The following is a 21,537-nucleotide window of genomic DNA, read 5'->3' as shown; positions in this document are numbered from 1 at the left end:
CTCCTCTCCCCCTCAGCAGTGACATGGTGAGACTCTGCAAGCATGAGCCTGTGTGTCACAAAATCTCTAACGAACACTGGAACACCACGGGAGAGGGGTCAACAAAGAACGATTAATAATAAGTTACTGACAAATAATTGGTTTTGAGGGTCCACCTCTGCTCTTGAGAAGAGGTGGAAGAGAGGCCTGGAGACATGGAGCTGGTGCCTGAGGTGGCCCTACCTTGAGAAGGTATTGTCGAAGATGAGCATGTAGATGCCGGGCGTGCGAACCTTGAGCTGGCCCCGGATGTTCTCCTTGTGGGAGTTGCATCGGGTCATGGGAATGAGGACCTGGGAGGGAAAGCAGATAGGCAAAAACATCACAGAGGCTGAGACCAGCCTGACCAACATGGAGAAACCCCATCTCTAATAAAAATACAAAATTAGCTGGGCGTGGTGGCACATGCCTGCAATCCCAGCTACTTGGGAGGCTGAGGCAGGAAAATTGCTTGAACCTGGGAGGCGGAAGTTGCAGTAAGCCGAGATCGCGCCATTGCACTCCAGCCTGGGCAACAAGAGTGAAACTCTGTCTCAAAAAAAAAAAGAACATTCCACCCAACAACAGCAGAAGGTACATCCTTTTCAAGTGCACTTGAAACGTTCACCCAGGTAGGTCACATTCTAGGCCAAGCTTGTCCAACCCACGGCCCAGGAAGGCTTTGAATGCAGCCCAACACAAATTCGTAAACTTTCTTAAAACATTATGAGTTTGTTTGTTTGTTTTTGTTGTTGTTGTTTTTTAGCTTATCAGCTATTGTTAGTGTTAGTGTATTTTATGTGTGGCCCAAGACAATTCTTCTTCCAACGTGGCCCAGGGAAGCCGAACGATTGGACGCCCTTGTTCTAGGCCATTAAGAAAACACCTCTCAAACTTCAAAGGATTCAAGTTATACAAAGTATGTTCTAGGTCTACAATGGAATTAAATTAGAAATCAAGAGCAGATCTCTGGAAAATCTCGAAATATTTGAAAACTAAACGACAAACTCAAACATGTGGATCAAAGGGAAATCAAAAGGAGAATCAAAAAGGCACGGGAGGGAGGCGAGCATTGTGTTCCTAACACAACAGTGTGCTTGCTCAGGCTGGCAGCTGGTTGTGGTGAGGGAGCAGGACGGGCCCCTGACAAGCCTGGATGGGACAAAGGTGTACAAAGAGTGTACACTGAGGGCCTGATACGCGTAGGCTCTCTGCTGCCTCTTCTGCACATGACATCTCGTTTACTTCCATTAATATTCTATCACATTCTAGTTCCACCAGGGACTAAGAATCCCGGGAGAGTGAGGGGTTGGTTCTGTTTCTGTGATCCACAATCTAACAACTCTGGCCTGGTCTCAGACACTGCAGCAGGGGTGTATGGAAAGGAGCTGCTGGAGGGGAAAGCTTGCTGTGTGCATGGGGACCTTGGTGTGCCCACCCTGCACACCCTCACACCCACTATCTTGATTACAAGCAACATCAAGAGCTCCTTAAGGCAGGTCCCCTGAAGAGGACATGTTTAACATAGATTAATGTGTGTTCTTGAAAATGATACTCTTCATTTCTTTAAAACATCTTATTCTGTAGCCTTTTCATTCATTCCAGCTGTTTTTCATTCATTCCATTCACATGAAACATCTAGAATCAGCAGATCCACAAAATAGATTAGTGGTCACTGGGGGCAGAGGTTGGGGAGTGACTGCTAATGGGCACAGAATTTCTTTTTCGGAGTGATGAAAAGAATCTAAAATTAGACAGTGGTAATGGTGGTACAACTCTGTGAATATACTAAAAACCATTAAACTGTACATTTCAAGTGGGTGAGTTATATTTCAATAAAGCTATTAAAAAAACAAAGTCAAGGGTCCTTGCTGTCAGCTGATTCCTCCTCTGACTCCCTCTGAAGCCCACCCAGCAGGCCATCGAGCTTCTCTGGCCAAAGATGGATCTTCTGCCCAGAGAGAGGACAGGGTCTGGATCCAATTCTCTGCTTTGTCCCTGGGCCTCAGGCCAGCGGTGTGTACACTGGTAACCTGGTTCATAATTTCTTTCATCAAGTGCCTCCCCTAGATTCACACTCTGTAATCTCAGTGTCGAGTCCATGACTATAATGGAGGAAGTGGGCCTGGAGAGAGGGTGGCACAGGGTGGGGAGTGTCTGACAGGTGTCCCTAGAGACAGGGCTGTCCTTCTGCTGTGCTATTCCATCTACCTGGATGCTTCTCCTCAAGCCTACAGGCCCCTCACCTCACCTCACAATGCTGCTCCTGGTTTCCTCCACTGTGGCCTTCATCATTGCCCAGGGCTCTCCTTTCCTCATCTCTGTTCCCCAGGCTGGGCTAGGCACCCTTCCCAGGGGTACCCACAGTGCCCGCCCACCCCTGACATGAAACCACCTGGAATCACGAGTGTCTATTTATTAGAGTCTCTCTCCGATTACACAGTGAGCTCCTCAAGGGGAGATCCCATGTTATCCCTTCATCTCTCTCTATCCCCCGCAGGCCCTACAGAGTCCAGTATACAGCAGACACTCAATAAATGGTTGCAGATACACAGCATAGTTCCTTGTGTCTATACCTCCATAATCATGAAGTCTGAGTGCTGCAGTTTGCACTGCACCTGTCATTTCCTCTAAGGCCCAGCCTGGTCAGGAGAGCACCTGGGGAGTCCTTGGGATAGATATTGAGGGCACATGTCTGGAAACAGGCTACACTGGCCATGGTCTCTTTGGGGGACCCCATCTGTGGCTGGTGACAGTGGCCTGTGAAGGCAGAGGAGCACCTGAGCATTCTGTACACGGGCCCCTTCTGCCCCCTGGTGTCACTGTGGAGAAAGGCAGTGGGGCCCCCTGGAAGCTAGAGGAGGAAGGCTCAGTAGGTACCCAAGTTCCTGATTCCTGGTAGAGCCACACAGGAACCCCAGGCTCCTGAGGACTAGGTGGGTAGAGACTGAGCAAGGGGAGAGGCCCACAGCCCAGCCACATATGGGCAGGGAAAACAGCAAAGGCCTGGATCCCTGATTTCATCCCTTCCCTCCCTGCCACAAACACTCATGGTGTCTGATCTGGGTGGATTCAGAGCTGGGGGCCTGGTAGGTCTGGGGAACGTGATGGTGAGTGGCAAGGGCAGCTCTTGGCAGTGCTGCCGTTTGTTAGTGTGGAGCTGACAGGCATGTTGGCCGCGCCAGGACCTCCTGGGTGGAGGCTCAGAACTGCTCAAGAAGGAAGGGCTCCAGAGGTAGGTATGAGGAGCTGCCTACAAGCCCCAAAAGAACAAGATGGGCAGAGAGGTTTTAAATAAGACAGAATATGAGACTCCAATAAACAAAGCCAACCCAAGGGAGTAGAGTTACATTTTGAGAGTGAGTTTGAAAAGCAGAGAAATGACAAAAGCGATCCCTGCAATGAGCAGATTCCAACAGGGCAGGATGGCAGGAGAGCAAGCCCAAACGGGTATGTGCTCCTCTACGGGATGCCAGCACCAGAGCAGGACTGCTGTGTCAAATGGGCACGTGTTCCTTTATGGGATGCCAGCGCCAGAGCAGGAAGTGCTGTGTGGCCCAATGTGCCTCCTAGCTGGGTTCTCCTGCTCCGGGCCTTCCTCATCCCTCAGCCTCAAGCCCCTCGAGGGCACCCAGTGGACCAAACACACAAGGGACTATTAGATGTTTCTGCAAAGACTTCACAGAACTCTTGTTTCACATGACTTCAGCTTGCTTTTCCCTATCTTGATCCTTGCAATTCTTGCAAAATGGAGATTTCTGCAGTCATATTCCCAGGCTAGGATCCATTTTCAGCTCCAGTCCAGCAGGCCCAACTGCTTTTACCATTTCTTTCACTCAGAATGATTCAAATGGAACTTGTGTTTCCATCCAAACCGTCTCTCCTCCCCATATCCCTCTGCACCCTTTCTCTGCAGAGATGCAGGCATCAAATTCAGACCTCAGGCATGGGTCTCCCTCCTCCTTGCCCCATACTGAATCAGCCACCCATGGAGCCCTGCCCAACCTCTGCCCCTGTGGTCTGGATTCCACCTCATCCTTTCCACTTTGGCTTCAACCCCCTGATCTACACCAGTGATTCTCAACCTTGGCTGCTTACTGGAATCACTTGGAGATGTCTGGATCCCACCCCTAGAGACTCTAATTTGCAGCCAAGGTCGAGAACTGCAGTCCAGGCACTGTCGACATTCCATGCCTAGAATGTCTTAGGAATTTATAAACCGGTACCCGCCATCAAGATTTCAATCTCGACCACCCAAGTGACATTGGGGTTGTCTCTACTGACATCTTTCCGGGTTGAGATGCATCCTAAGCTAAAAACTAGAGGAAGAGAGGTCACCACCTCCCAAGGTGACTCATTCCTGCTTTGCACAGCTCTATTAGAAAATGATCCTTAAATTGAGTCATATGTCTGTATTCCTCTTTCACCTACCCATCTATCCCAAGGGCAGACTGCACCTGTTTCACACAGGTGTGACCTTCAGACATTTGAAAACAGCTTTCCAGAACTTCTGGGTCTTTCCCTCCCCAAACTGGACAAGGCCCAGGTGCTCTGCCTTCTCTGCATGACACAGCCCAGAACATTCCAGGTAAGGCCTGCCCAGCAGAGGGTAGGATGGCCACTGCCCTGCTTTGAGAAAGGCCTGCCCAAGTACCCAGATGTGTGTGTAAGAAGCCCACAGGCAGGGAGCCCAGCCTTACCTTACACTGATCCAGCGGTGTGTCCTCGGCCTCCTGGAAGACCACGCTGAAGGAGATGCTCTTGGGGTCAGAGGAGAAGACCCAGCTGATGGTGAGGCCTGCCTCGGCCACAGTGATGGGGATCAGGCTGTAGGTGCTGGACCTCACAAACAGCTCCCTGCTACCCTCCCCGAAGCTGGCGATCTCATCCACTGTGAGGGGTACTTTGATCCTAAAATAAAAATACAGAGAGGGACCTGATTGACTGGGCAAAGTGTTTGTGTCCACTGGCCAGGTCATCTGTGGCTCAGAGGTGGCTGGAGACTTCAGAGGCTCTTGAGAGGACAAGCCCTGGGTAACCTTGGCCAACATGCTTAATTATGGGATGGGCAGCTCACTCCAACAAATGTTTCCTGAGCGCTTACTACATGCCTGGCATAGGTCTAGGCACAGAGGAGACAGCTGTAAAAAATACAGATGACATCTTTGCTTGTGTGGAGCTTAAAGCCCATGGGAACTAAGGAACTGAGGATGGCCTGACCTGCTCCACGGCCCTCATGGACAGGAAGCAAGTGCCGAGGCACAGCTTTCTGCTGCTCTCCTGAAGGTGCCCTGCTGCTCAGCCATCTGTTTTTTCTCTGCCATTTCTCCTTCCAATTCCCTGCCTTGCCCTTTCACCCAATTAGCACAAGCCTCCCAGCCTTTTGATATAGTCCAGCTTCTCAGCTGCATCTGGCGTCCATTGTAAGATTCCACACAGGCACCCTGACCTTTCCTCAAATGCCAACATCCCATACGCTTTATAATGCAGGGGTGGTGCAAGTAATACAATGGTTTGGGGAAGAAAAGCTTGTTCTTACTCTCCCTGGGTAGATAAAAGCTTCTTCAAGAAGTTTACAAGGTTCATTGACAGTGAGTTCCTCTGTTTTTGGGGTTCTGTGCTGGACCCAGAGTGTGATGTGAAGAATGTGAGGTTAGGGGCCAAAGGACCTGCCTCACTGCATCCCTGCTGCAGGGCTTACCCTCTCATAAGCCTCAGTTTCCTCATCTGCCAAACAAGGACAACCACGCCTGCCTTAGGACTGCTGCAAGGACTAGATTACAAGATGAACCCAGGGAGCTTGCTCCTCAGGGCCCCTTCCAGGCCGAGTGGCACCCCTCCTACACTGTGCAACTCTGGAGGCAGCTAGGTGAGCTCATGATCATGGAGACAGGGCCTTCAGTGCAGAGCTGCAACTTAGGAGCAGTGTGGCCTTGGGTGAGTCACTCACTCACTTCGGGTCTCGGTTTCTCAACTGTGAAATGGGAAGGTGGCAGCCATCACAGGCCACGCCCTGTGCTCAACAATTTTGCATGTTACTGCAATGGCTCCACGAGGAAGGCATGAATGTTGCCATTCTACAAAAGAGGAAACTAAGATTCTAAAAGATTGAGAAATTCAATCCAGGCTCACACAGGTCTGAGGCAAAGCCATCATCTTCCTATCATACCAAACTGCCTTTTGTGGAGAAAACGTATTACTATCCCCTTTAACACAGGGGAGGGAACTAAGTTCAAAGAGGGTAGGTAACTTGCCCGACACTGCACAGCAAGTGGTGGTGCTGAGGGTTCATCTGCCTCCAAAGCTGTGGAGATGAATGGACAGACTGCCCAAAGCTAATGAGAAGGGTAAGAAATGATTAAAAAACCAGGATGCTTTAAAGAACAGCTCCAATACTCACCTCTGTGAGAATTCAATTCAATGCGATACTTCTCCATGTGTTAAATTTTATTTCTAATTAAGAACCCTCGACCAATATTTACAATTTTCAAGAATCTGAGGGCAGGTGTGGGGGTCCATTCTGGAACAGACATCTTTCTCATAATGTGGAAATCTTACCATATTACCATGTAAAAAGTCACTTAACCTGACATAATGCCCCATTAATGCATTAATGCTGGAGCATTTTATAATTTTATGCTCCAGAATTCTCCCCTGGCACCCAGGTATTTGGATTGTGCCTCAATCATCCATTCTAGACATCATCTAGACATCATCTATTCAGTGACAAGGACAATATTCAGCCTCTCCAAAGGAGATCTTAACAAAAACAAATCAAAGGTTTGCTCAAATATAATATAATCTTAAGATGCCTATTGTCTATGAGGCTCATGTCACAGATGTGAATTCCACTGAGTGGCCTGAGAAATTCCCGTTTACGTGAGTCAAGGGGTACCAACACATTCACAGTGTTCTGAGATAATCCCAACCTTTAACATGTTTTCAGATGCTCTCACAACGTGGTTGCTAATCCTTAGCTTGCTGTCACTCTCTTTGAAAGAGGCAGAAAAAAATAACTTTCAAGTCATTCTCCTTGCATTTTATTCCCATGTCCAGCCGACCTATTCTCGGTACTATCTTCTTCTCCTCAAGGATCTGCCTTGGGTCTGTGTGTTCTAGTTATTTCTAAATCTCATAACTTTCCTCATCCCTTTACTTGAGGGTAGGTTTTTTTACAAGTTTTATTATAAATGATTTCAAACATTTCCCTGTTCTTTCCCATTAAATGCCACTAAAAAACCTGAAAATGATTCAGCAGTTGTAGTAAAAGTGAAGGGCAGGAGAAGGAAGGCGGACTGATTAAGGACCCCCAGAATATGAGGAAAATCATAACAGCTTAGCGTCTCTGAGCTCCCCACCTCCACATAATAAAAAACCACTCGTTGTCGTAAGAGCCAGGAAAATCACAGTGTGCATGAGGAAAGACAATCAACAGAAGCCGACACTGACATCAACCAGATGCTGGAGTTATCTGTCAAGGCTTTTAAAGCAGCCATCAAAAAAATGCTTCAGTAACAACTTTAAATGTTCTTGAAACAATAAAAAAGTGGAAAACTCACACCAAAGAAACAGAAGATATAAAAAAGTACCAAATGGAAATTTTAGAACTAAATAATTACAATAACCAAAATAGAAAAAAATCACTGGACACTCAATAGCTGAATAAAGATGACAGTTATACTTGAAGAGAGAAAAACAGAAATTCCTCAATCTGAACAACACAGGGAAAAGAGAACTGGGGGGCGGGGTGCAAGGAAAAAGAACAGAGCCTGAGGAACCTACAAGACAAGGATGAAAGATCTCACATTTGTATCACTGGAGTCCCAAATGGAGAGGGAAAATAGAGTGCATCTAAAAAAATGTTCAAAGAAATGATGGCTATAAACTTCCCAAATATGATGACAGATAAGCCTAGAGATTTAAGAGCTGAGTATACCCCAAATAGGAAAAACCCAAAGAAATTCATGCCAAGACCCATCATAATTAAACGTTTAAGAACAAAAGACAAAGAAAAAACTTGGAAGCAGGCAGAGAGAAATAATGTATTATTTATGGGGGAATACCAATTTGAATGCCAGGGGATTTCTCATCTAAAACCATGGAGGCCAGAGGGAAGTAGCAGCACACATATTTCAAATGCTGAAAGAAAAGAACTTTCAATTCTACATCTGGCAAAACATCCTTTAGATATTTTGTCAAATCCAGCAGTGTGTGAAAAGAATTATATACCACAGCCAGTGGGATTTATCCCAGGTATGCAAGGCTGGTTTGATATATGAAAGTCAGTCAATGCAATCCATCATATCAACAGGCTAAGGAAGAAAAAGCCTATGATCTTATCAATTGATGTAGAAAAAAGATCTGGCAAAATTCAACAGCCATTCATGACCACCCAAGTTCTCTGTTACTATTTCTAATTGTCACTGCTGTGAGTAGCATGCAAGGGACATTTTGGTAGCTTTATCTTTGCACATCTAGTCATTATTTCCTCAGGATAAATTCCCAGACATAGGCCCATTGCGTCAAAGAGAAAATGCAATTCTTGAACTTTTGGTACATTCTGCAGCCAAGTTGCTCTCCAGAAAGGGTGGCCCTGACACTTCATACTCCCCCAGCATCAACAGCTTGTGAGTGGGCTAGCTATTTAATTCTTCCTGCTTGGTCTGTCCTATAATTCAATATAGTGTTTGTCCAAGTGTGGTCCAATATAGTGTTTGTCCAAGCGTGGTCCAAGGTCACCTGAGGACTGGTGGAATAGATTATTCTCTCACGACCACATCTAAACCTTCAGGAAATTCTGTCTGCACCACCTTCAAAATAGGTTCAGAATTTGCCCTGGTCTCTGCCTTCTCTGCCAACACTTGGTCCAAGGAACAAGGATTCCTCTAATACTCTCCCAACTGGTCTCCCCACTTTTGCTCTTGTCCTCCATCATCTATTCTCTACATGGCAATCAGAACAATCCTTTTTCAAATGTAAATTACATTAAGTCACTCTTAATGCTGCACACCTCATTTTGGGAGTCCCATTTCCCTCAGATTCAAAGTCAAAGTCCTTACAATGGCCAACAAGACTCTATGTGCTGGGACCCTCATTTCCACTCTGACTCCACCTCCTGGTTCTCTCTGCTGCAGGCATGCTGGCCCTTTTCTCGGCCCCTCAACATGCCAGGCACCGTCCCATCTCAGGGCCTTTGTGCTGCCTGTTCCCTCTGCCTGAAATGCTATACCCACAGAGTATGCCTGGCAAGTCTTTCACCTCCTTCAAGTCTTATCTTCTTACTGTCACTCTATTTAAAATGGCAAATTCCCCTTCCCTGTTATCCTACTTTATCTTTTTCCATAGCAAGCACCACCTTGTAACATTTATACAATATTGACTTATTTAATTATGTTTATAGTGTATCATCTGTCAACCCCTGCTGGAATGTAAGCTTGATGAGGGCGAGGGGTGAGCCTTTGTTGGTTTTGTTTACTGACATGCTCTAAGCACCTAAAATAGTACCTGGAACATTGTGATAATTAATAAATATCTGTGAATGAGTGACTGAATCTATTTAATGACAATTATGCGGCCACTGGACACAACACTGGAGAACTCAATGATACAGGAAAATACTCATGCTATAGCAAGTTTTAAAAGACTACAAAATAAGATTTAGAATATTTGTGTCAAAAATTATATGTATATATGTGTATAAAAAAGACTGGAAGGCTACATGCCAAAATGTTTTGCTTATCTCTAGTTCCCTAATTTTTTACAATGAAAGTGTATTGCTCATACAATAAAAAAATTAACAAAGTTATTTTGAAAAAAGAACATGAGGTGTGGGAGGAATATTATAAAGGGGCAACTTCCTAGGGTGAGGGAACTGTTCTATATCTTAACTGTGGTAGTGATTACACTGTATCATTCATGAAAATTCAAGCACTGTATACTTGCTTGAATCTTAATGTATATAAGCTATACCTGAAAAAAAAAGAATAAACGAAGCCCCACTGGTATTAAGTTAGAGCCCCGGAGGTGGTCCCCAGCACCGGCACTGGAGAGGCCAGTGCTCCTCCCAACGCCACACCTGGGGAGGACCCAGGCAGCAGTTGCCACTTACATCAGTTCTCCAGACTTCAGCAGGCAGATTTCCGCATCCTGCCCCACGGGCATGTCTTCAGTGTCCTCAGGCGTGAGCGAGGTTGATGTAGTGTCCCTGAAATGTCACAAATGAGAACACAGTCATTTAGCTATCAACACACAGGGTCTCACATCCTGGGGTCCACAGTCTTGGAGTCACAGGCAGCCAAATCCAGATGCATGGGGGATCCTTTAATCATAGAGGCCATGACAGAGACCCCGGCAGATTTTGTGGGTAGAGGGAGGGCTGCAGGGGCCAGGGCCAAGCAGGTGGACAAGGAGAAGACAATAGGGCTACAGCAGTTTCCCTGGAGCAGGGAAGACACCTCCTGCTATAGGAAGGGTGAGTGGAAACACAAATCGACCACTCTCCTAGCCCACGCCAGCAGAGCTGTTGGCACGGGACTAAGGTACCAGCACCACTGGGTTCTGCCTTCTTAGTGCCAGTGCACAACTAGAGAAGCCTCTGGCCTATCCCGGGGTCACAAGAACAGACACCCAGGGGAGGTTTTTAACACCTTCTGAATTACGGATCCTTAGAACGTATTGGCAGATTGCAGTCCCTGCACTTCACTGATGGGGACACAGAGGCCCAGGCAGTTCCTCAGAGGCAGAGCTGGAGCCAGAACTAGATACCCTGACTGCAACTTAGTGCTTTCCCTGTGGGGTTCCAGGTCCAGCTAAGCCATGGACTTATACAATCTCAGGTGCCTTAGAGCCCAACCAGCTCCACTCCCCAGTTCTGCCAAAGAGGAAACCTAGGTCTGGAAAAGAAAAAATGGCTTTGCCCTCATGTGAAGGCATCAATGAGGAAGATCTCCTACTCAGTGTGGCTTCTTTTTAAATTGCTGAAACAATCTGTGCTCTTCCAGGAGCTGAATGCCACCAGCCCTGAGCAAGTGGGGCTCCCTCTAGCTGGAGGTGTCTGTGGCCCCCAAGGGCAGGGGATGTGGTATGACTGTGGTGGGGTCCATTGTGGTTTCAGCTTCAGCACTGTGACTGTGTGACTTATGGTGAGCTCTTTCCTCCTGAGACCCCAGTTTTCCTTCTCTAATGGAAGCAAATGGAACCAGACGGACTCTGGGTTCTGATGGCTTGAAAAGGCTGTAAGTTTTAAAGGACTCAGAGGCGTTTTGCGAGCCCACTGGCTGAGAAAGAAGTGGGCTTGCTCTGGTCAGCAGCTTCCTGCCCGCGGCCTCCGCTGCTCTTCTCAGGGAAGGTGCAGGAAGAACGCAGGCTGCAGCACCTGCTGCCACCGGGGGCATGCCTTGTCACTCTGGCATTTCTTTTTCTTCCTGGCCCCAACCCCCTCTCTATCTTCCTCCTTGCCTAACACCTCCTTCTTTTTGCTTTTCCAGCTGATGGTTTCCAGGCCCCCACCCTCACTCCAGGACAAACAGAAACAGGAAACATCAGTGCAAGAAGCTGCTCAAGGAGCCAGCTCGTGCAGCCACCCACTTGACAGCAGGGAAGCAGAAGTCCAGAGGAGACAGGCCAGGGTCACTCAGGCCTGCTTTTGTTTGCTTTCATCCTTGTCCAAGGCGCAAATACCATAAACGAGATAAAGAAATAATACAGAATGAGAGAGACGCTGAAAGCTGTACTTGGTTGTCCCAATTTTCCTGCATTCAGGATAAAAGATGTCCTAATCTATGATTCCCTCTCTTCCTCCATTACCCTCCTCCCTGACCACAGTGATGACAGACAACACCTGATTACCTGCAAGCAGATGATTCACAGAGCAGGTTTCCCAGACCCTTGCTGGCCCCTGCATGAGTGAGGTGGGAATGGGACAGGTGGGTGATGCAGTCTCAAAGGTAACAATTACGGCAGATGGCTTTCTTTTCAATAGGTTTTCAAACTGTAGGTCATGACCCATTTAGTGGGCTGTGAATCAATTTAGGAGGTTATGACCAACATTAAAAGAAATAGAATAAAACAGAAAATACAATAGTATATTGCATGTTGTGAGGATAAGTATTTATGAGGCTCTTGGGTTTTTTTGTTGTTGTTTTTGAGATGGAGTTTTGCTCTGTCGCCAGGCTGGAGTGCTGTGGCACGATCTTGGCTTACTGCAACATCCGACTCCCTGGTTCAAGTGATTCTCCTGCCTCAGCCTCCCGAATAGCTGGGATTACAGGCACACACCACCACACCCAGCTAATTTTTGCATTTTTAGTAGAGACGGGGTTTCACCATGTTGGCCAGGATGGTCTCAATCTCCTGACCACATGATCGGCCCACCTCGGCCTCCCAAAGTGCTGGGATTACAGGCATGAGCCACTGCGGCCAGCCTCGAGGCTCTTGTTTTGACCATATGTGTACACACATGCAAACTAGGTAGCCATGCAAAATGTATTTCTTACCGTGAGATGCCGTAGAAAATGTTCGAGCAACTCAGAGGATGTCAAGGGATGTTAAGAGCTTGAGAAAGGACAGCAACCAAAGCATGACCACTAGAGAGCACCCCACCTCCTACTACAGCTGCTTCCTTTCCTTGCTATTAAGGCAGTCTCAGCAAAGATACCAGATACTCACTGCCTACGCGGCCTTCCTCCTCCCCTTGCTCTGGTCATGGCAGCCTACTGCTAGCTTGGCTGATGGCATGCCACCCTTTCCTTCCGAGTTTCTGTCTGGAGCCTGTGGTCAGTTGAGCTAAATATCTCTCGAGCACACATTCTAGTCCATCAACTTGTCTGTCCCTTTGTGGGTGCCATCCTGGCATTCCTGGGCAGCCTGCTATGCACACAGCCTATGCCCAGTGAATGTCTACATTATTTGTCTCAGAGTAAGGTTTTCTTCTGTCTCAAATGCTCCCAAAGGAGGATATACCCAAGGCTCCGCATTAGAAGCGAGTCAGAATAAAGTGGTAAGCACAAACCAGGCACTGCAGTCCTGGAGTCCACACCTCTCTGAGTCATGGTGGAGCCCCTCCAGCTTGGTCTCTATAAATGGGAGTCTATAGTCCTTTCCTGTCATGAAGCAAATGGCCTCAGGCTGTTTGTTATGTAATTACTGCACAACTTTAATCCTGCCTGCGGTACAGATCTGCTTGTTTAGAAACTAGCCGAGGGAGGAACGGATGCCTGGAAAATCCCTATGGCCCAAGGTGCCTTGCCGCCAATCTTCCCCAGAGGGCGCCATCTCCCCTCAGCCTCGCTAAGCCCCGCAGAGTGAGAAGTGTTGTTTTCCTGATTACACAGGCTCCTATCGTCCCTCTGGTCAGCCTCCATCTGTGAACAGTCTCCTGTGAAATGGAGATGTCTTCAGTTTAGAACTGCACTCTTCAATACAGTAGCCACTAGCCATATGTGGCTATATAAACTTAAATTCATCAGATAAATTTAACTAAAAATGTGACTGCCTGGTGGCACTAGCCACATTTCAAGTGCTCAATTATCACCTGGACTGGTGGCCACTGTGTTGGGCAGTGCAGGTACAGCACAGGTCTCTCACAGCAGAAAGCTCCACTGACCAGTGCAGGTTTGGAAGGTTGGGCTGAACCACACCACACACATCATATTCACTCTGTGATCTGGGGGCATCTTTTAATTTTGCTATCAAATTATTATTATTGTATTAACTTGATTTTACTTTGCTAATCCATTGCTTATAAATTCCTAGTGTTAGAGTAGGTAGCTAGGCAGACATGAGCAGGTTAGGAGAGGGCCCCCCTCCCCCAGGAATGTCAGGTGACCATCAAGTAATGGTCAGGCAATTGTTAAGCTGTCTCTCTAAAATAACTGGTTGCAGCCAGAGCCAGAGAAAGAGTCTCCCAATAGATAGAAAACATCTGAAGCTGGTAATCAGCAGCTCCCTGACAAGATCTCAGGAGTTGGGCGAGTGGGCTCAAGCATGCACACTAAGAGGCAAAATGGCAGTTTAACCGGTATAAGACCTTCCTCTAGAAACGACTGATAAGGGAAAAACACCTCAAATGAGCATGCATACACCTCCAGTAAACACTCTGAGCATGCAGCTCCTCCCAAGTGCTGGCAAGCCACCAAGCCTGCGGACAGCCTGCTCCAAGGGAAGAGTCGGGGAAGAAACACAAACCCTGGAACCATGCCAATGGATAAAACCTCAAGTCAAGGGCCGGACGGGGCACTTGGATCTCTCAGGTCACCTGCTTGGCTCTCTTCCAAGTATACTTTACTTCCATTTGTTCCTGCTCTAAAACTTTTTAATAAGCCTTCACTCCTGCTCTAAAACTTGCCTGTCTCTCCCTCTGCCTTAAACCTACTTCTGCCCCTCAGGCAAATTCCTTCCTCCAAGGAGGCAAGACTTGAGTTGCTGCAGACCCATATGGATTTGCTGCTGCTAACATACTTTGGTGCCACATGACTAAGACACATTCCCTAGTGGTAAGACACTCCTACAACTCACCTTCTTCCGCTGGAGGTAGTCAACCCCTGTACGCAGTTTCCTTCTCCTGCTCTCCTGCTTATAGAACAATTGTTCCTCCAGAACAATTCCTCTCAGCCATAGTGGCTCTGTTCCCACCAGATGATCTATCAGCTCATCCTGGTGGCTTGCAGGAGTACAGGTTTGCCGGCTATGTTGCCCAGGCTGGCCTCAAACTCCTGGGCTTCAAATGATCCTCTCATCTTAGCGTCTTGAGTACTGGGACTATAGGTGCCCACTGCCACGCCTGGCTGGTTAGGCTACTTTTCTGTGGATCACAGCCCATCATCCAACAATGCCTTGCCAACAACAGTAAATGTCTCATCCTTGAATCCTGGAACTGATAACAGCTCTGCCAGGTCTTCAGGTAAGGAGAGCAGGCCAACAGTCTGACTTCCAAGATAAAGCTGCAGCAGGTACGTCTGCCACTTCCCTTTTACTCTTCCCTCAGTTTTATTTAGAAAATGTTTAGGTATTTCTGGGGAAATCTAAGACATAGATGATTGGGTTCCCACCCTTAGGAAGTTCAAAGTTTTGTTTCAAATAAAAGTAATGCCCTTAAAACAATTAACACTAAAAATTGGCAGTTAGTAAAAGGCATTTTGTAAAGCGATTATAAAACAAAATTTTAGCCCCAAACCTGCAAGTGGCTCAGCCCCTCAAAATTTAGGTGAAAGTCTTTTGTACTATAGAGAAGTTTCTATTAAAGAATGGCCACGATAAACAAGCCATGCTTTCTCAAATACACATATCACCATATTGACATGTACACACAGGCATGGAGGGCCCCAGGTGCTGGCTTGTTTTTCCCCACGGAGTAGAAAGGCTTGCTGAGAAAAGCATGGCCAAGGGTGCTTGATGAGGCTCAGGCCATTCTAACACTGCCCTATGGACCTGTCTTGAATGGCATGGTTGGCTTGTCCCTGGGTAAAACTCAGCTCTCAAAGCTTAAAGATTCCTAAATGTCAGGCAGGGTTACATTAAATTGCCACCCTGCCTTGAAAGGTCTCTTTCAGGAAGACAGGTGCGTATTTGGCTCAGTCTGTTCCTTTATTCATTTGTCCACCATTCCCTACATCCATCTGTCCACCGGTATGTAGTCTATGCGGCCTCATGGTTCATGCCCATAAGGAACACCTCACTCATTTGTACCAGTTTGGTAGAAAAGACAATCTGAAAGAATTCATTCAAAAAAGGCCTGCAAACCTACTAGAGGTCTTCAGATCTTTTATCAGGGCCCCCTGGCACAGCTCCATACTCAGAGCAGGGCAGGAAGCACTGGCTTTGCAGCCTGACAGTCCTGGGTGACTGCTGGGGATGTGTGTTCTTGGGCAAGTGGGCTAATCTCTCTAATCTTCTGTTTGCCTATCTGTAAGTGACTAGGATTAGATGGCTGTACATAGAAGCATCCAGCATAGGGCCAGGCTTGCAGTAGAACCGAGTGTTAGTCTCTGGATCCTGAGGCTGCTCCTAGTCCCTGCTCCCAGTGCTTGACATTTGCCCTTAGGAAGGGCCACATGAGGTTTGCCTAGCAGGTGGGAGAGAGCAACAGCATTGGAGAGAAGCAGCCTGAACGGGAGTGCAGAGCCAGAGAAGGGAGGCCAGGCACCTCCACAAGAAAGCAGCTGCTTCTGGGAAAGCAGACATCGAGTCCATGCCTCTCCCTAGTACCCTCTCCACTACAAGGCACTGGGGCATGTGACCCAGGCCGACATGCCTCCAATTCCTGCCTTCCAGCGTTATTTCCCAGAAGGGTCAGTAATGTTAGATCATGGAGACTGACAACTAGAACTGTACTGAGATCAAAGTAGTCAACATCTGGGGAATTCCAGGAGTACAGAGGGCAGCCCAAAGAAACCAGATGATTCCAGCCAGGCTAGGCAGGGTGGGTGGGCACTGCCTGCTGAGGTGCCTGAGTGGTGTGGGCTTAGGAGGTGGGGCTGCACCAGGCCCTCTGGCAGACCCATCATCATCCTGTTGATTGGTCTGGTAATGACAGAGACCTGAGTGTGTATCTTCGATTTGCCAGTTTCTAGCTGTGTGCACCAGGGTTTGTTATTTTGGCTATGATCCTCAGTGTTCTCATCTATAAAGGAAGGATAATATCCACTGCAGGGCTGCTATGGGGCTTAACAGCTATCACATATGCTGGAGCTGCATGTGCACGCAGAACCCAGTCCATGCCATGGACTCAGCATTGGCCCAGACCCCAACTGTTCCAAAAAGATGTCTGACTAGTGAATGAAGTAATTTTAAGGTACAAATGCCACCATCTTCGGTGGATGGCCAGAGCCAAACCTCCTTATTGTTCCCCTTTAGTTTACGAATAAAGCCCCTGTCAGGCCCTGACAGAAGAATCAGCCCCAAAGCAGAATGAAGGGAGTGTGGGGTATCAGTCACCCATCCATCTCCGACCCACGCATTACACAGGGGCGGGTTGGTCATATGGATTCTGATCTGAAGTACGGGAGTAGGGGGTGGGTCTCTTATAGTAACCAGCTGAAGGCTCTTAAAAATGTTCAGCGGAAACATGAACCACATCACAGAAGTAGAGGCAGACCTTGCTTCATGAGCAAGCTCATCTCTGGAACAAACTGGCAAAGCATCTCTGCTGGTGAGTCATTTGTCTTACTCTTTATATTGAAAAGAAGACAGGCAGGACTAACCCCAGGTATTGTTGGTATTCTCAGATTCCTGTTTGTAGTAGGGTACAGTGCAAAATGCCAGGCTATGGAGCTCAGCTGCTCTTTGTTCAAATTCCATCACTGCCATTTGCTACTGTGTAGGTTAAACTAGAGAAACATGAAAACTACTGAACGTGTTTCCAGGCACACAGTTAGTCCTTGTAGGCTGATGGTACTGCTAGTAACGGCATAGTCAGACCCACCCAGGGAGATAAGGAGAATCTAGTTATTGTCTATATTTGCTCAATGAATAATCTCTGTTTTCATTTCTTTTGCATAAGACAGGCTGTTTTATCAGATTATCATTTATGTTCTTTTTTCAATATAAATCAATATACTACTGTAGAAACTTTGAAAACTATTTTACAAAAAGGAAGAAATAAGTCACCCATAATTCCATCAGCTGGAGGCCAACCGATAATAAAATGTGATCATTTTTTCCAGGTTTCTAAAAGTACGGTCAGTCAAAATCACATAGTTTATCATGAACTCTTAAGTGAGGGCCCACAGAATACATGGCAGAGGGATTCAAGGGATTCATGGACTCCCAGAATTGCAGAGGGGTGTGTGTGTGTGTGTGTGTGTGTGTGTGTGTGTGTGTGTACATTATTTCTGAGAAAAGGTGTGCAGTTTTTAGGAGATTCTCAAAGGAGTTTATGGTCAAAAAAGGTTAAGAATCACAATTAATTTTATACCCTTTTGACATCTATTTGTTGTAATAGTAATAGCTAATACTTATTTTGCATATTTGTGTTTACACTGTTCTTAGCAATTTAACTGTATTGCATTTTCCAAAATCAGTAAAAATACTTCCTAAACATTTAAGTATATTCTATTTTATGTATGAATTGTAATTTGCTTCATCATTATCAGACTTTTACACTATTTCCAAAGTTGTAGATTTTTTTTTAATTTTCAGAAAACAAAATAGGATTTTGATTATAGAGGATAAAGAAATGAATGTTTTCAGTTCACCTAGAAGGGAAAGTAATTTTGAATACTCTATTTGCACAGCACTGTCCAGGCCCAATCTGTTTACCAATTATTATACATCAAAGTTTACCAATCATTACACATGAATTTGCACAGGTCCTTTGAGGAAATGTGTAATGGCAGCATAAGGGACCAGCAAAAGCTGGAACAGGAGGATACCAAAAAAAGGCAAGAGCGAGTCAAGCAATAATGGGGAGCTGGACATTATTCTTAAGAGCAAAGCCACCTGTTTCATATTTTAAATGATGAAAAAATATGTTTTTGCCCATGTGAATCAATAACACATACACATCACCTGACCTACTTAATATAGTGCCCCAGAGAGCCTGTGGGGGGCAGGATGTCTACTGGCTGACCTATCACCCTTAGAGATCTAACAATCGTGGTCTAAGGGCAAGGATTTTTATTAAGTAGTCTTAGCCCAAAGGCAGCATCCTTCCTTGCTAGAGAGAAAGGGCACTTTAGTCCCTGGAAAGACAGAGGCAAGCAGCAGCATCGGAGACACTGCTCCCAGTCAGGACTCAACATCAGGGACAGAAGTGTTTCTAAGTGGATTAGGAAAGGTAACCTCATCGTTTATATGCCCTTGTCTGGTCAGGCAATGTTTTGACTTTGCTGGCAGAGATTCTGTCCAAACACTTGCTCTTCTTCATACATCTTCTAGAGGTGCTGGCCAGACATGGCTCCAGGTCACTGGAAATGAGCTGCTGCATGCTGAGTATCTGCAGTCCAGTAGCAAGGGCAGGCTTGGCACTCATGGGCTGATGTTGCCGCAGCTGCCCCTGCTCCCACACCACAGGTTACATGATCCCTTGTCCTGTCCGTGGTCTTTGGCAGGGTCACAGGGCAGAGGGAAGGGTCAGAGAGAAGTGACATCTTGAAGGGCTGGTGCCCTGGGTAAGAAAGGTTGCTGCCCATCTGGCACCCCATTTCAATTGGGTCTTCTGCTTGTTAAATGAGGCCCCTAAATCCTAACCAGCCAATCACAGGAGCTAAGGCAAGGTTCCGCTTTGGGGAAATCTACCTTTTAAGAGACTTCTTGCTCAGAAGTCTTCAGGAAATGAGGCTCTGATGGTGGAATGCCATAAACTGTGTTAGATGATGAAGGGGAAAGTTTAGTTGGGAAGTGAGGAGAACCACCCAATGCTTTATCCATGAAGCCAGCTCAGCCAAAGTGCTGGGCAGTCATGGGCTTTTCTATGCTTTGTTTCCCCATTAGTAGCCTTTGAAAATCCATGCAATTGAGGGGAAGTAAAGGCAGGAAGGACTATCTACCCAGGCAGAGCAGTCTTGCCATCCCCAAACACCTGTGGTCTCCAGGAGTCTCTTTGATAGGAGAGCCCCGTGGTAGGGGCACTTGCTTTAGCTTTCACAATTTATTAGGAAATGGGGCTCAGGATGGGTGGGCAACTGTGGTGAGGCAGGGGGAGATGAAAACAGGCATGTCCCATTGATGAGCTCAGATTATCAGTGGGCTCAACCATCCATCATCGGTGTTGCTCTTCCAAAGAGCACTGTGCCCATCTGACAGCAAAGTGACTTTTGCTTTCAAAATAATTGAGCACAGGATTTTATGGAATGTGCTTAGGGGTCAGTTATGAGTTGTCTCCCAGATGGGTGAGATCCTGAGAATTTTCAGGCTAATGGAGAGTCCTTGTCCTGTCTGAGCAATTTCCCCTCAGAATTGGTTATCTTCAATATACTGGACTGTGCTGTTTCTACACATCCCAGTGGGTGGGTTTAGGAGATGACTATTTGCCCCCTAAATGTGGTCAATGGGACAGCAGGAAGACAGAGAATGCCATCCTCAGCCCCAAATATAATTCCTGGGTTCTGACTCACAGGTGTTCATCAGAAAAGACACCATGGCAGAGTATGATTACCATGAAGACTATGGGTTCAACAGTTTCAATGACAGCAGCCAGGAGGAGCATCAAGACTTCCTGCAGTTCAGCAAGGTCTTTCTGCCCTGCATGTACCTGGTGGTGTTTGTCTGTGGCCTGGTGGGGAACTCCCTGGTGCTGGTCATATCCATCTTCTACCATAAGTTGCAGAGCCTGACGGATGTGTTCCTGGTGAACCTACCCCTGGCTGACCTGGTGTTTGTCTGCACTCTGCCCTTCTGGGCCTATGCAGGCATCCATGAATGGGTCTTTGGCCAGGTCATGTGCAAGAGCCTACTGGGCATCTACACTATTAACTTCTACACGTCCATGCTCATCCTCACCTGCATCACTGTGGATCGTTTCATTGTAGTGGTTAAGGCCACCAAGGCCTACAACCAGCAAGCCAAGAGGATGTCCTGGGGCAAGGTCACCAGCTTGCTCATCTGGGTGATATCCCTGCTGGTTTCCTTGCCCCAAATTATCTATGGCGATGTCTTTAATCTCGACAAGCTCATATGTGGTTACCATGATGAGGCGATTTCCACTGTGGTTCTTGCCACCCAGATGACACTGGGGTTCTTCTTGCCACTGCTCACCATGATTGTCTGCTATTCAGTCATAATCAAAACACTGCTTCATGCTGGAGGCTTCCAGAAGCACAGATCTCTAAAGATCATCTTCCTGGTGATGGCTGTGTTCCTGCTGACCCAGATGCCCTTCAACCTCATGAAGCTCGTCCGCAGCACACACTGGGAATACTATGCCATGACCAGCTTTCACTACACCATCATGGTGACAGAGGCCATCGCATACCTGAGGGCCTGCCTTAACCCTGTGCTCTATGCCTTTGTCAGCCTGAAGTTTCGAAAGAACTTCTGGAAACTTGTGAAGGACATTGGTTGCCTCCCTTACCTTGGGGTCTCACATCAATGGAAATCTTCTGAGGACAATTCCAAGACTTTTTCTGCCTCCCACAATGTGGAGGCCACCAGCATGTTCCAGCTATAGGCCTTGCCAGGGTTTCGAGAAGCTGCTCTGGAATTTGCAAGGCATGGCTGTGCCCTCTTGATGTGGTGAGGCAGGCTTTGTTTATAGCTTGCGCATTCTCATGGAGAAGTTATCAGATACTCTGGCTGGTTTGGAATGCTTCTTCTCAGGCATGAACATGTACTGTTCTCTTCTTGAACACTCACGCTGAAAGCCCAAGTAGGGGGTCTAAAATTTTTAAGGACTTTCCTTCCTCCATCTCCAAGAATGCTGAAACCAAGGGGGATGACATGTGACTCCTAGGATCTCAGGTTCTCCTTGATTGGGACTGGGGCTGAAGGTTGAAGAGGTGAGCACGGCCAACAAAGCTGTTGATGGTAGGTGGCACGCTGGGTGCCCAAGCTCAGAAGGCTCTTCTGACTACTGGGCAAAGAGTG

The 21,537-nt window shown here is 47.0% G+C and overlaps 2 protein-coding genes across 14 annotated transcripts in view; one reads left to right on the top strand and one right to left on the bottom strand.

The window, feature by feature from the left end:
* LOC129483098 (leucine zipper transcription factor-like protein 1) overlaps positions 1-21,537 on the bottom strand; it is a 204,365-nt gene that overhangs the window by 134,750 nt on the left and 48,078 nt on the right. For 12 of the 13 annotated variants that reach the window (XR_010113929.1, XR_010113933.1, XM_063610782.1 and 9 more), the window contains 3 exons: positions 10,127-10,222; positions 4,719-4,929; positions 223-332 (listed from right to left, as the gene is read on the bottom strand). Coding sequence is in view for 11 of the 13 variants with exons in the window: in XM_063610782.1 (XP_063466852.1) it covers positions 223-332; positions 4,719-4,929; positions 10,127-10,222 (417 nt within the window). In the remaining 2 variants the exon portion in view is untranslated. The remainder of the gene's footprint in view (positions 1-222; positions 333-4,718; positions 4,930-10,126; positions 10,223-21,537) is intronic. The other variant, XM_055279984.2, reaches the window with a different exon arrangement.
* CXCR6 (C-X-C motif chemokine receptor 6) lies at positions 17,426-21,121 on the top strand. Its single transcript, XM_055280000.2, has one exon. It carries the CDS (start codon positions 20,093-20,095, stop codon positions 21,119-21,121), a length of 1,029 nt encoding a protein of 342 aa, XP_055135975.2. The 5' UTR covers positions 17,426-20,092.

Source organism: Symphalangus syndactylus, chromosome 1 (assembly GCF_028878055.3).
Source record: "Symphalangus syndactylus isolate Jambi chromosome 1, NHGRI_mSymSyn1-v2.1_pri, whole genome shotgun sequence".
Classification (NCBI taxonomy): domain Eukaryota; kingdom Metazoa; phylum Chordata; class Mammalia; order Primates; family Hylobatidae; genus Symphalangus; species Symphalangus syndactylus.
Note: the sequence above shows the minus strand (reverse complement) of the source record. Positions and strands in the feature narration are given on the sequence as shown.

Coding starts and splice junctions, on each gene's coding strand:
- CXCR6 (XM_055280000.2), top strand. CDS start 20,093: ATGGCAGAGTATGATTACCATGAAGACTATGGGTTCAACAGTTTCAAT.